This window comes from Cupressus sempervirens, chromosome 5 (genome assembly GCF_028749045.1).
Source record: "Cupressus sempervirens isolate cs-2001-9-10 chromosome 5, ASM2874904v1, whole genome shotgun sequence".
Lineage (NCBI taxonomy): Eukaryota > Viridiplantae > Streptophyta > Pinopsida > Cupressales > Cupressaceae > Cupressus > Cupressus sempervirens.
The window spans coordinates 1,008,993,731-1,009,007,688 of record NC_143122.1 but is presented as its reverse complement, the minus strand read 5'-3'; the positions used below and the strand labels follow the sequence as shown (position 1 = coordinate 1,009,007,688).

Here is a 13,958-nt window from a genome sequence, read left to right as displayed (position 1 = left end):
AGGGTGATTGAAATCCTTTAATCAGGTAACATTTAACAGTGTACATTGTAACTTTTAATAGGGTTGGCCTTTCATAGGGCATCACTTTGGAAGAGTGAGAATGAGTAGCATGTTACTACTAGTTTTTTCCAAATTGGGTTTCCAAATTAAATCATTGTGTCAAATTTGTTATTGAATATGTTATGTTTCATGTTTACATTTCTGCAAATTGATTTGACAGTAAACTACAAGTTCAAGTGATTGCATAATCTAAAGAATTCCAACAAAAGGTACATTTCTCTTCATTTCTTCACCATTCAATGCAGCTAGAAAGGCCTATTTCAAGGTTGGATGAGTATGGTTTTTTTTCCATAAATGGAAGACACAAAATGATGTAGGAGCATCTTAGGCTTGCTTGCAATCTTGCATGTTTGGAGGGATTTTGGTTAAGTATTGAGGAGCATCGAGCTTGGATTCTAATGAAGATATCCTTTCATGGTTTGGGATGTGTTGGAGACACATTGGAGAACCTTTCCTCATGATTTCATAGATGTATTGAGTTGAAGTTGAACTGTTTTTACCTTGTTGCTGGAACTATTTTTTTCTGGTTTCTAGGTGCCTATTGCAGGCCATATAACTAATTATCCTTAATGAATGAGAGGCTACAAACTTCAAGGATTGAAGAGGACATAGATTAGTATCTATGATCCAAGGCACAACTTCTAATTCATTATAAGTTGGGAGATATGAAAATTCTCCTAAAGTATCAATTTCTGACAGACTGTGTGACGAGTTTCTGTGCATGACTTTCAAGATGGATACACACTTTTCCTTTGGGAATAAACCTTTATGCATTTAATGATTTTTAGAGGACCTAAAGTACTACCGATGATTCAAAGCATGAGTTCTAATTCAATATGAGCTAGGAGATATCGCAATTTTTCTTGGATATCAATTTTTGGACATTTAATTGTTGTTGCAAGCAAACTTGTGGCGATTTGTATTTAATTTGTGTTCTAGGCTGACTTGTAGCTTAGATTGGTATAAGCAGGGCTCTTGTGGAGTCTTTCAGTCATTCAGTGGGGATGGAATGAAGGATAGATGAGAATTTGAAGAGCTAGAGCTGTGACTTAGGAACTAGAGGATCTCTTGGTGGACCTACGGGTACAAGTGTGGATTCTTCTTGGTGTTCTTATCTAGTTGTGTATCAGGACTAGCTGAGATTAGTTTGTAAGTTAGATCTTGTTGGATCTTGTATAACTAATTTTTTAATTATTATTTTTATTTGGCCCTAACTCGAAAGGCCTTATAGGCGGGCATATTGCATGTAATCAGTTATATTTTATGAACAAATTATTGTAATTTGGTATCAAATCTTGCATTGTTGCTTCTTGTTGTTGTGTTTCCATTGTGTGGTTGTATTGATGGGGGATATGACATCTCTTTGGGGATTCTCCTACCTTGCACTGCATTAGGTGGTATCAAAGTGAAGGTTGTTCTTGAGTGTGTTGACAGATTGCCAAGGTTGAGGTAGTTTACACAAGGATCTACGAAGAAGGTTGATCTTGTGGCTAATTAATCTTTTAGATTAATGGATTTTTTGCTTAGGGTTTGCTAAAATTTTGGAAGATGCCTCCAATAAGATTGGACCCTAGGGCAATTAATGATCTTAGTGATGCTATAGAAGGACAAATCTCAAAGAAGGTTAAAGCAGATTTTGTATCTAAGATGGAGGAGGTTAAAGCCAGTTTCAGATCTTAGATAACATTGATGAAGAGTGACATGATTGCTAAAATTGTAAGTGCTTTAGGTGGTGTACCTAGGCATGTGGGTATTGAAGGTAGTTATGAAGAAGTTGTCGAAGACTTTGAAGTTGCTAGATCGAGTAGTGAGGGCAGAAATGATCATGTGGAGAGACCTATTGGAATTAGGGCTGGTCAGTTTGCTTGACCTGGATCTCAATTGAAGCTGAAGCATAAGATGGAGGTTTCTAATTTCTTAGGTACTTTGAATCTTGAAGACCTGATTGATTAGATTGGTGAATTGGAAGACTACTTTGAGCTTTAGGATATTGAGGATCCACTCAGAGTAAGGTTAGCACAGACTAAGCTGAAGGGACATGTTGCTCTTTGGTGGAAAGAACTACAAAGAGATAGAGCAGAGAAAGGTGAAATGAAGATCACTAGATGGAGGTTGATGGTGACTAAGTTGAAGGCAAAGTCCATTCCTGCTAATTATGAACTTGAGTTGTTTAAGAAGTTGTTTAATTTGAAGCAGAAAGATATGACTGTGAAAGATTATACCGAGGAGTTCTACAAGTTGACTATTCGGTCTAGGCATAAAGAATTGTCAAAAGAGAAGGTAGCTCGGTATATTGATGGTTTGAGATTCAATATTTAGGATGAGGTTGGTATGCTGAATATTTCTTCAGTTGAAGATGCTTATTAGTATGCTTTGAGAGCAGAGGAGAAGCTAAAGAGGAAGAATCAAGGTAGTTCCTGAGGGAAGGAGAAGCAGGACAACTCAGCACAAGCTAAATTGAAAGCAAAAGATGAATCAGAACCTATTGAACAGAAAAGGAGGATAGGTGGAGGTGGGTTCAGAGGTAATTGTTTCAAGTGTGGTCAAGAAGGGCATAGATCTTTTGAATGTCCGATTGGAAGGACAATTGTTGTTGTGAATGAGGTTGCAGTCCAAGATAGTCAACTTGAGAAAGGAGAGAGTTTGCGAGCTCGACAAGTATTAGTTGGTGAGAGGACATTGGATTCTTGTTAGAGGACTAGTTTGTTTAGGACTTGTTGTAGTCTAGTGGCAAAATTTGCAAGGTGATTATGGATGGTGGTAGTATTGATAACCTTGTTGCTAAAGAGATGGTTCAGAAACTTGGTTTGAAGAGAATAAGAAATCCTTATCCTTATAGGATTGGCTAGTTACAAGGTGAGCATGCTTTGGAAGTGAGGGAGCAATGCCTTGTTGATTTACAGATTGGGCAGTATAAGGATCAAGTGTTGTGTGATATTGTAGATATGAATAGTTACTTGGTAGACCTTGGCAGTATGATTGCAGGGTTGTGCATGATTGTGTTAGGAATGTGTTTACTATTGAGAAAGGTGGTAGGAAGTTTTCCCTGATTCCTTTGTAGAATGAAGAGCTTGATAGGAGGAACCTGAGTATTGGCAGCCGAGTTGAGTTGGCAAATTTTGAGAAGGTTGGAAGCAGACCTATGGAACACATGTGGTGGATGTGAAGAAGAAAAAGAAAAATAAGGGAAAGAATGTGCAAGTTGAAGACTTGGAGGACATGTATGTGAAGAACCAGTTTGGGATTTATTTGTTGAATCTCAAAAGATGTTCTTCTAGTTACTAGAACATATTTTTGAACTTGGGGTGTCTGATGCAGGAGCATCCTAGGCTTGCTTGCAATCTTACATGATTGGAGGGATTTTGGTTAACTATTGAGGAGCATCGATCTTGGATTTTGGTGGAGCTATGCTTTAATGATTTGGGATGTGTTGGAGACACATTGGGGAACCTTTCCTCATGATTGCATATAGATTGGATGGATTGAGTTGAAGTTTGAACTATATTTACCTTGCTGTTGGAACTGTGTTTTTCTAGTTTGTGGGTGCCTGTTGCAGGCCCTATAACTAATTATCCTTAATGAATAAGAGGTTGCACACTTCAGGGATTGAAAAAGGCATAGATTACTCTCTATGGTCCAAGGCGCAAGCTCTAATTCATTATAAGTTGGGAGATATGGCAATTCTCCTAGAGTATCAATTTTTGACAAACTACGCGACGGGTTTCTATGCATGACTTTCAGGATGGATGTACACTTTTCCTTGGGGAATCAACCCTTTCACATTTAAGGGTTTGTAGAGGACCTAAAGTACTACCTACGGTTCAAAGCATGCATTCTAATTCAATTGAAGCTAGGAGATATCACAATTTTGTTCAAATATCAATTTTTGGACATTTAATTATTGTTGCAGGCCGACTTGTGGCATTTAATTTATGTATATATATATATTTAATTTGTGTTTTGGGCTGACTTGTGGCTTAGATTGGTATAAGTAGGGGTCTTGTGGAGTCTCCTTTTCTTCAAACCATTTGGTCCCCAATTCAAGTCGGTCTGATTTGATCTCCATCTTCCCCTTTATAGTTGGCATTTTGCGATGATTTAATTCAGTACTGTCTATATTATCTCTTTTGATTTTTTTTCGGAAAGTTTCTGTCTCTTCAACTTCTTTCTTGGTGGGTAATTGAAATTTTATATTTTGTAGGCGAAAAATTTGGATGTCGATTTTGTTGCTGTTTTGGGCCTTTTAGTACCATGACAAGTCGAGTAATTTAGCCATATTAGGCAATGTGTGATTCTGGCTGAGAGGGTCTGCTAATCACGCAACGATGGAAGATGCTACATTGTCTCGGCAATACAATTCGCAGCAGCAGCCACAGATGTACAATAATGGAAGGGGAAATGTTGATCAATTTGACAGGAATTATTCTCAGCGCCAACAAGAACAAGAGGATTTGGCCAAAGACATTAATGATATCGAATTAGAACGTGCCTTTGATCTAAATGCTCTTGTAATTTTCTTATAGTTAATTCCGTGTTAAAGTTTCAGCATTTTTTATTGACATGTTCTGATTTAGCGTAATTATTTTCCTATTAAATTGGTCCTGTCAACAGAAATACTTGATAACCACAGGTGGGCATATCAATGTGATGTGCGATCGATTTATGAAGTTTGAAAAAGAGCATTTTTTTTACCCTCCTTGGTGATGCATCACTTGTTTTCGAGGCTTTTACCTGTAACTTTTGCAACTAGTCACTTCCAGACTATCATATTAGAGTCTTTTTTTAAAAGCTGATAACTAGTGATATTTTGTTATTTTGGATGATGCCGTAGTTACTTATTTAGTGTAACAATGAATTTCTTTTTGCCAGTATCCGCTAGCTTGTCCAGGTATAGTTTTCGAGGCTATATGGGTTGGTGCATGCGTTCACTATTAGGCCTCTTGTATTAGATTATGTTTTCAAACAGTCAGGCATATGGTTATGATGAGCAATCTCTTGGTTTTTATTCAATATAAGAACTAGTATTCTTGATTTTTCTCTGGAGGTGATTGAAGGGCGTTGGTTGACATTGCATGTACCCAGTTTTAAGGCCACCAGTATTGGGGTCTGAATTCATACAAATTAAAAAATCATTTTCGTTGCATGATGGTCTGTTGTAGGCTAGATTGATCTGATCTCAAATTATGAAGCTTTTATTGTACTCATGTGCATACAATCTACATTGTAAGCAATCATTGATCATGGACTTTTTAAGTTCTTACAGCCATTACAAACGAACAATTTGAATTTGCACCATACTGCAATTCGAAATATATTATAAGGATTTTTTCTGTATATATCCATATGCCTTTAGCATTGGGGTATGTGTTTATAGACGTACCCAGGTAAATGCCATCAGGAAGAGTGTCAATATTTAGACGTATACCCTGTTCAAGAACATTAGAATTAGAGTTATTGTTTTCTGAGTTGTGGTGTTATTCTCTTGGGCCTATTTTTCCAGTTGGATTGAAACTAATTTTGTGCATACCTTTGATACTGGTAACACATATTAAGAACACACGAAGTAATTGTAAATGGAGATTATTATTTGCCTTATTCAAGGCATATTATGTAAACTTGGACTCAACTTGTGCTCCAGGCCAAAATTTATTAACTTGGAAAAATCTGGCCAACTTAAATGTGATTTAGTTTTTCATTTTTTATTGTGGAATTTTTTTAGGCAAAATACAGCTACAAAATATATCAACCGAGTTTAGTGGGGAGTCTGGGGACAGCACCCCTTTTGGTGTTAAGGGGCAGCACTTCTAGTCGGGTATTTGAGGGAAATATTCTTAATGGGCGTATGAGCAGCTCTAGTGGGCTTTGGGGGTTTCACACCTAGCTAGTTGCCTGTTGTGATATATAGCAGGATCAAGGGGTGATGCCTCTGCCACCAAGCCCAAATGAAGACCTTCAAAACCACACAGAGCTTTATGGTGCACACCATTTACATAAATATTTAAATGGCAAAAAAAATGTCTGTCAAGCCAAAAGAAAACATTTTTGATTTGTAGCACGAGTTGCAGTGACAGGCTTTAGTACCTTGCAAGTATTTTCCACAAATTTTGGGCACACTCACCAGAAACTTGCTGACAGAAAGTCATGAGTTTACTCAGCAAAAACTTAGGGCACAAAACTAATGATGTGATCAAGTTTGCACACAATGTTTCAAGTCTGTGCACATAGAATCCAAATTTAGATTAGGGAGGATCGTGTGTCCAATTGGACTACCTACTAGAAGTACATGTAAAGTATTTGACAATTGCCAAAAAAAACACAGTTGTTGATAACCAGTAACAACTAATTTCTGACAACCATGCACAAGCTCAGAAGTGATTAATGCATATTGGACACAAAAAGACTAAAACATAGTTGGACACAAAAAGACTAATAGATAGTTGGACACAAAAAGACTAACATGACATCAAATCAAGCTAGAGTGACATCATTCCATTGAAAAAGAAAAGGCGGAATCTAAGTTGATAAAGAGAGAGTAATATTATTCAGATCATGTATATTAGGGAAGCTATCAATATTTTTCGGTGGCATTAACAACATAATCAAAGCCTAACTTTTTCTCAACAAAATACTAATGCAGATTCTTGGAATGCTAAACTTCTAATGTGTTACTTTGTTGGAAGTAGAAGGGAGAGCTTACTAATTACACATTGATGATCATCACATTGAGAATGTTGGTTAGGGTAGAGGGAAAATATTTGCCAGTGGCTATGCAACTTAATGAATTCCTGTGGATTGTAGATGGGGGTGAAACTAGAGTATTCCATGGCATGACTTCCAAAACAATTGATTGAAGTGCCTCTTCTTGCATGATTCTGAAGTTGATTGTGCTGTTGCAGCAATCTTTGTTCAATGCACAACCAGTTGTACACCAGAACTTTGTCTTTATACCAAAATAATTGCAACAGTGCAATGGTGCCATAAATGTCATTCGTGGCTTGTGTGTTCCTAGGACTAAAGGAGTGCAGAGTGGTAACAAGTGACTCAAACAATTCAAGAAAGTGAAATTTGAACAGGAGCATAGCAGTATATTGAATTCTAGTTGGAGGACTAGACCATACAATGTAAGAAGTGAGCTTCGGTTGAGTGTGGCATAGATATCCGTTAAAGAGCAAAACAATTTCCACCATATGAAGGGTGTATTCATAGTGGATTGCTTGGCCAAATGCTGAGGATCAGTTGGCTATCCACCAAAGCAACTATTAGATCTGATGATAGTGCTTTTTTTTTTTGTGGTATACAATTGAGACTTTTTCAACAATTTTTAATACAAGAGTGGTGTAGGACATAAACTATAGTTCCTTCATATTCTATTGAATACAATATTCTAGACCTAGGGCCGGAAAATCACTTTCATACCTTTCAATGGGAGAACCTTTATTTATTTTCTTTTCAACCCATTGTAAAATCACATGTCCTCTACTTTTAAATTTTTCTTCACATGTGACTTGTGTTACACCATTGTACCATTGCAAATTGGGACCAGCACTTTTCACTGTTAGTTATAGGGTTTTGGCAGTAGAGTGTCAGTACTGAGCTTCAAAGAATGTTTTGAGTTTGATGAAGGATCTTTAAGTAGATATGTTTACACTATATCATCAATAACGGGTTACAATCAGGTTTTAAAGATTAAGACCTGTCACATACATTCGAAATCATCAATAACTGGTTACAGTATAGGAAGTGGAAGTAGATAAATGGTGGTTGTTTTCATTCATTTTTGCAAACCAAGGATAAAATTTAAGTAAAATAAAATGTTACATAAGCATGTTTTGTGAACCGTTTCAACATCTTCACATTTTGCCAATGCCTATGAAATTATAACTGCAACTCAAGAAATTGTAACACTGTCATTTTCTATTAGATGCATGTGCAAATTATTAAGTAGCCATCAAGATGTTTTTTGCGGCTAGTTAAGCTTAACCTACTGGCAGTTATGGCATTAACTTTACATTTGTGTATAGCTGCTATGAGTTATATTGGATTTTCATTGTATTTTATTTGAATGTTTATTAATGCATAGCTCTAGGAACACCCTCTCAAGTTTGAGTTGAGCTCAAAGAGTAGGAGAGATCCCTCACTCTCATAGTTAGCCTTTAACCACCCGAAGTGTAATATCCCTTGCCCAAATTGACTGATTTTAGCTCAAGGACTATTGTCAAACACTTGTATGCTGCCTTTCTCTTTTCTGATTTTTTGTGTTTTAGATTGTTTGATATAGTTTGAATGATGCTAAAAAATTTAGAATGCTCGCAAATGATATTACGATGCCTCTTATAATGAACTAATATGCAAGTGCACTTCTTTTTGGTATTATTTAAATGCATATACATGGAAACTAGATATGGAATGCATACCTACAACCAACTGACATTTTGATAGACAATTGGCATACAACTATTATGCTGATCATATATACTATTAGATGGACATTTCATCAAACAAATGGTATGCAACATATATCTCCTTTATTGAATTCATTTCCATGTAAAATGTTGCTATGAGTTTGCCAAGACAAATGGGCTTACAATAATGACTACCATAATGCCAAATCTGATTCTGAATTATCACTTACAACAACAAAATTATATGCCTAAAATTACAATGCTAACTACTAATAGCTGCAAGAGGAACCTAATAATAGTGATGCCCAAGGATGGAGATGAAAGTTGCAACCGGAATCAAGCATAAATATTGTAGCGCGCGTATTGTAGCGCAACACTGCTCACGCGTACTATAGCAGCCAACAATAAATGTATTCTCCAATTTAAGCACAAATAGAACTCTAGAATGAAGCTCTCTTGAATGCCAAATTCAGTGGATATTTCACCACCTCAAAAGGTTGCAACACTGAAGAATTGATGCTCTCCAATAGCTAACTGAAATTAGAAACCCTTAGTTTCTTCTCCCAAATTTATATCAAATGCAATTGACAATAATCAGATGCCTAGCACTGAAGCTTTTGCCTCTATTTATTCTTTTCCCTCACCCTTCTAGAAGAAAATAAAATATTATTGAATTGCACTCTCTAGAAGCTTCCCCCTTTCCAAGGCAATAATTAGTTGTACTTTTAGAAAATGCACTCTCTAGAAGTTTCCCGCTTTCCAACACAGTAATTAGTCGTGCTTCTAGAAAATTAAATTAATTAAATATAAAGTCACCTTTTAATTTTTATTTATTTAATGACTTTATAAGAAATTAATTTAATCAATTTCTCTTTATTTCTCCACTTAACCTTCAGAGAATGTAAAGGCTAAGAACTCCACTGAGATGCTAAAAAGATGGGGACATTATAGTCCGCCCCTCTTGAAATTGATTGTCCCTAAGCAATCTCAACTCTAGATGTTGCAAAATTTCTTCACTCTCCCAAGTGGCATCCTCGACTAGAAAGTCCTTCCACTTCACCAAGTACTCCTTGATAGTACATTTCCTCAAATTCCTCTTCCTAAACTCAATGATAGCCTTTGGTACTAAAACCAATTTCCCCTCATCGTCCAAGGGTGGAAACATTGTAGAAGGAACAATCTGACGTCCTAATGCCTTTTTGAGACGTGACACATGAAACATATTATGGACTGTGCTCTTTGCCAACAAATCCAACTCGTAAGCCACCTCTCCCAACTCTCCTGATCACCCTAAAAGGCCTATAATAACATGACTTAATTTTTTCAGCACCACTCTTCTTGAGGGTGGACTGGCGGTAAGGTTATAGCATCAAATACACCATATCACCTACCTCAAAAGTCCACTTAGTCCGCTTCTGATCAACATATTGCTTTTGTTGATTCTGTGCTTTAGTGATATTATCCTTAAGAGCCTTCACAATGTCCTAGCTTTCCTTTAATAAGTCTCCATCACTGGGCACTCTACTATCTAATAAAAACAAATCCATGAAACTGGGTGCCTCATATCCATATAATGCCATGAATGGTGACATCTAGATAGACATGTGATAAGTAGAATTATAACAGTATTCACATAGATATATCTACTTAACCCAAGCCTTATGTTGTCCTGCTATGTAATTCTTGAGGTATCCCTCCACCCATTTGTTCACTATGTCTATTTGACCATCTGTCTGGGGGTGCTAGCTAGTACTCGGAGTGAGTTTTGTCCCTCACAATTTGAACAACTCTTGCTAGAAGTGACTCATAAACCTTCTATCCCTATTGTTGACAATGCTTTGAGGTAAACCATGCAACCTAAATAACTCTTTGAAGAATAAATTTGCCACCTGTGTAGCAGTGTATGTAGTGTTGATTGGGAAGAAGTGGGCAAACTTTGTAAGCTGATCAACGACAACATATATACAGTCTCTACCCTGGGCTCTCGGCAATCCTATGATGAAGTTCATGGATAAACATTCCTACTTCCTGTCAGGAACCGAAAGTGGCTTAAATAAGCCGGTTGGATAAGAGTGCTCTTGTTTATTATGCTGGCAAGTATTGCAATAGCTTGTCTTTAAGCCCTTTCCAAGAAAAATGCTCATGAATCTGCCGGGAGGTTTTGTAAAAACTTGGATGTCCTGCCATACGTGAGTCAATATAAACTCTCAACACCATCCTCTTCACCTTTGACCCTGGCACCAAATAAATGCGCCCTTTGTAAATGATGATGTCATTCACAAGGGTGAAATCACTATTCTGGATCAATCCATCTATGAATCTCGATGCTCATGTACCCTTTGCATACTCTACAAGGATCAAATGTCTCCAATCCTTTGATATATCGGTCATCAAGCTCAAGTGGGGTCTTCGTGACAAGGCATCTGCTACTACATTTTGTGTCCCCTTGAAATAGGCAATATTAAAATCATATGCTTGTAATTTACTTACTTGTTTTTGTTGCTTGTCGTTAAGATCTCACTGCCCCAGGAAATGTTTCAGGCTATTGTGGTCAGTTTTTATGTTGAATTTGCTACCCACTGAATACTGCCTGAATTTGGCCAAAGCATGCATTATGGCCAACATTTTCTTATCATAAATGCTGAAGCTCCTCTCAGCCCCCCTGAGCTTCCTACTCTCATAAGCAATCGGGTGCTTCTCCTGTATAAGCACCACTCCAACACCTTCACCAGATGCATCACGATGCAACTCAAAAGGTTTTTTAAAATCTGGTAATGCTAGCACTGGACAAGAAGTCATCAACTCTTTGAATTTATCAAAACACTCCTGTGCCTCAAGAGTCCATAAGAAAGCCCCCTTTCTCATCAAGTCCATCAAGGGTGCTGCATGCCTAGAATATCCACTAACAAACCTCTTGTAGAACCCACACAACCCCAAAAATCCTCTCAATTGTGTCAGGTTCACTAGAGTAGGTAACTTAATAATAGCACAAATCTTTTCAAGATCCATGCGTACTCCCTGAGCACTAATAATGTGACCCAAATATAATAACTTTGATAATCCCAAATCACATTTGGACTCCTTTGCATACAAAGACTCCCTGCTCAGAATGCTCAACACAGTGTCTAAGTGCCACACGTGCTCATCCCATGTCCTACTATACACCAAGATGTCATCAAAGAAGACTAACACAAATTTCCTCAGTTGATGCGGAAAAACCCTGTTCATTATGGACTGAAAAGTAGCTGGAGCATTAGTTAGCCCAAATGGCATAACTACAAACTCAAAATGGCCACAATAAAATCTAAATGTCATCTTCTCTATATCTTGCTTTCTGACTCGGATCTGATGATAGCTTGATCTCAAATCAATTTTGGAGAAGAAACATGCTCCATGTAACTCATCTAATAACTCATCAATTTGTGGGATGGGGTACCTATTTTTTATAGTCTTCTTGTTCAGGACCCATTAATCTATGCACATCCTAAGAGTTCCATCCTCCTCCACCAAAAGTACAGAAGAAGTGAAAGGTGACTTACTCGGTCTAATATGCCCCATGGCCAGTAGTTCTTTGATGGTTTTCTCGATCTCATCCTTCAATCTCTTTGGATGCCTATAGGGTGTGATCATGATGGGTTTAACACCCTCCTGTAACTCAATAATATGCTCAATGCCTCTATCTGGAGGTCTATTTGGTGGTATTTCACTAAAAACCTTGTAGTTCTTGATTCTCAGGTCCTATATGTCTGGGTGATATTCTGATTTTTGCTGCCCCTGTGATGGCATTAAAGTCCAACAGGCTGCCCACTCAACCTGGTCATGTCTCGACAAGCTCTCCATGTGTCTGCAAGACATCATCCTAAACCCATCGTCATGAATGGCCTTAAGTATATAGGTCTTCCCCTCTGACCGAAGTTTCATCTCCATATCTCTCAAATTGAGAGTGAACTCCCGTATGTCATGTAATCAAGTCATACCCAAGATCAAATTTGTATCACCCATGTTAACAACATAAAAATCTGCTTTGAAATCAAAATTGTGGATCTTTTGGGGTAGACCTATAATCTTCCTGTCACATTTGAGGATGTAGCCATCAGCTACCCTCACTCTCAAACCCTCAAATTGCTCTGTCTGTATCCCACGCCTCTCAATCAATTTGGAATCAACAAAATTGTGAGTAGCACCTGTATCAAGCAAAGTAATAACTCACTGACCAGTTAATACCCCTCTCATCCTGAATGATCCCTCTTGTTGTACGCTAGTGAGATGGGCCTCCTTAAGTCTACCCTCAGTCTTCTCATCAAATATATCATCTGTGCCTTCCTTTTGCTCAATTGATTCCTCATTTTCAGATTGCTGGACTAAATTTTCAGAATCAGAATCCTCATAATAAGTCCACATAACCTTGTTTGCTTTCCCCGTTGGCCTCAAAGGTCAATCATGGTTCATGTCATAGGGTCCTTTACAATAAGAATATAGTTTTTTCTTCCTTAAATCATTCAATGTCTCTCTATCCAAAGGAGTAAATGATTTATCTTTATTTTCATCTTTTGTTTCATTTCTCTTAGGTTTCTTGAAGAATGGTTTGTCTTTGCTAGACGATGCACCCTTTGACTGAAATTTATTTACCAGGGCTGCTTGTTCCATACTTCTAGCCTTCTTAATCGCTTCTTGCAGGTTGAATCGATTAAAGGCTTTTACCCAACCCTTTAGTGGTTTGGATAATCCCTCCATGAACAAAACAACCAATCTCCTATTTGATATATCTAGTACCATAACAGATAACCTCTGAAAGTCACTAATGAAATACTGCAATCTGCCTGTCTGTTTCAACTGTGCCAACTTCCTGAAGTAGACTTCTAAATCCTTCTCATTAAACCTCTCTACCAACTTGTCCACGAAGTCCTGATATGAAGTCACTTGGTTATGCTGAAGGGTAACCATCCCATGGTACCACCAATCATGTGCAGCTCCCTCTAAATGTAGTGTGGCATATTTTATCGCCTCCACTTTTGTCATAGGCCCTAGTGCTAAGAAGGTATCAAGGTTGTGAATCCAAGCTTGCACTATCATTTTGCTACTCCCATCAAATGTAGTCAAGGAAAGCTTCCCTGTAGCCTGCTTGAATTCATTATCCTTGTCACAAGGTCTCCTATTCTGTTTGACTGCATGGAAGTGTTCTCTTCTTTGGTTCACAAACCTCTCAAAAGTCATTCTCTTCCGTACCTGCGATGCAAATAATTCGTATTCATCATTAGCGGCCATAAGGATATCTGCAAGTGTCCCATCCTCAGCTTCCTTTTTTGGCTCTTGTACTGGTTCCTCTTTGACAAAGGTAGGACGTGTGGGCCTGTTTGTTGTTCTAGAAAGAGTTCTATGAGCTTTAGGTGATCCCACTGCACTCCTGTTATCTCCTTGTTCCTGATTTCGTCTGTCCTTTGGGTTCATGTGCTCAACCATGGTGGTTAGTGCTTGCAAAGCTTGAGCCATCCGCTC

At 37.8% G+C, this 13,958-nt stretch overlaps 1 protein-coding gene across 1 annotated transcript in view; it reads left to right on the top strand.

The window, feature by feature from the left end:
* The first annotated feature begins 4,270 nt into the window (after positions 1-4,270).
* Positions 4,271-13,958, top strand: part of LOC149559352 (uncharacterized) — a 128,695-nt gene continuing 119,007 nt past the window's right edge. The window contains 1 exon segment of the mRNA XM_089831365.1: positions 4,271-4,568. Within this exon segment, the coding sequence (XP_089687491.1) occupies positions 4,386-4,568 (183 nt within the window). The 5' untranslated portion in view covers positions 4,271-4,385.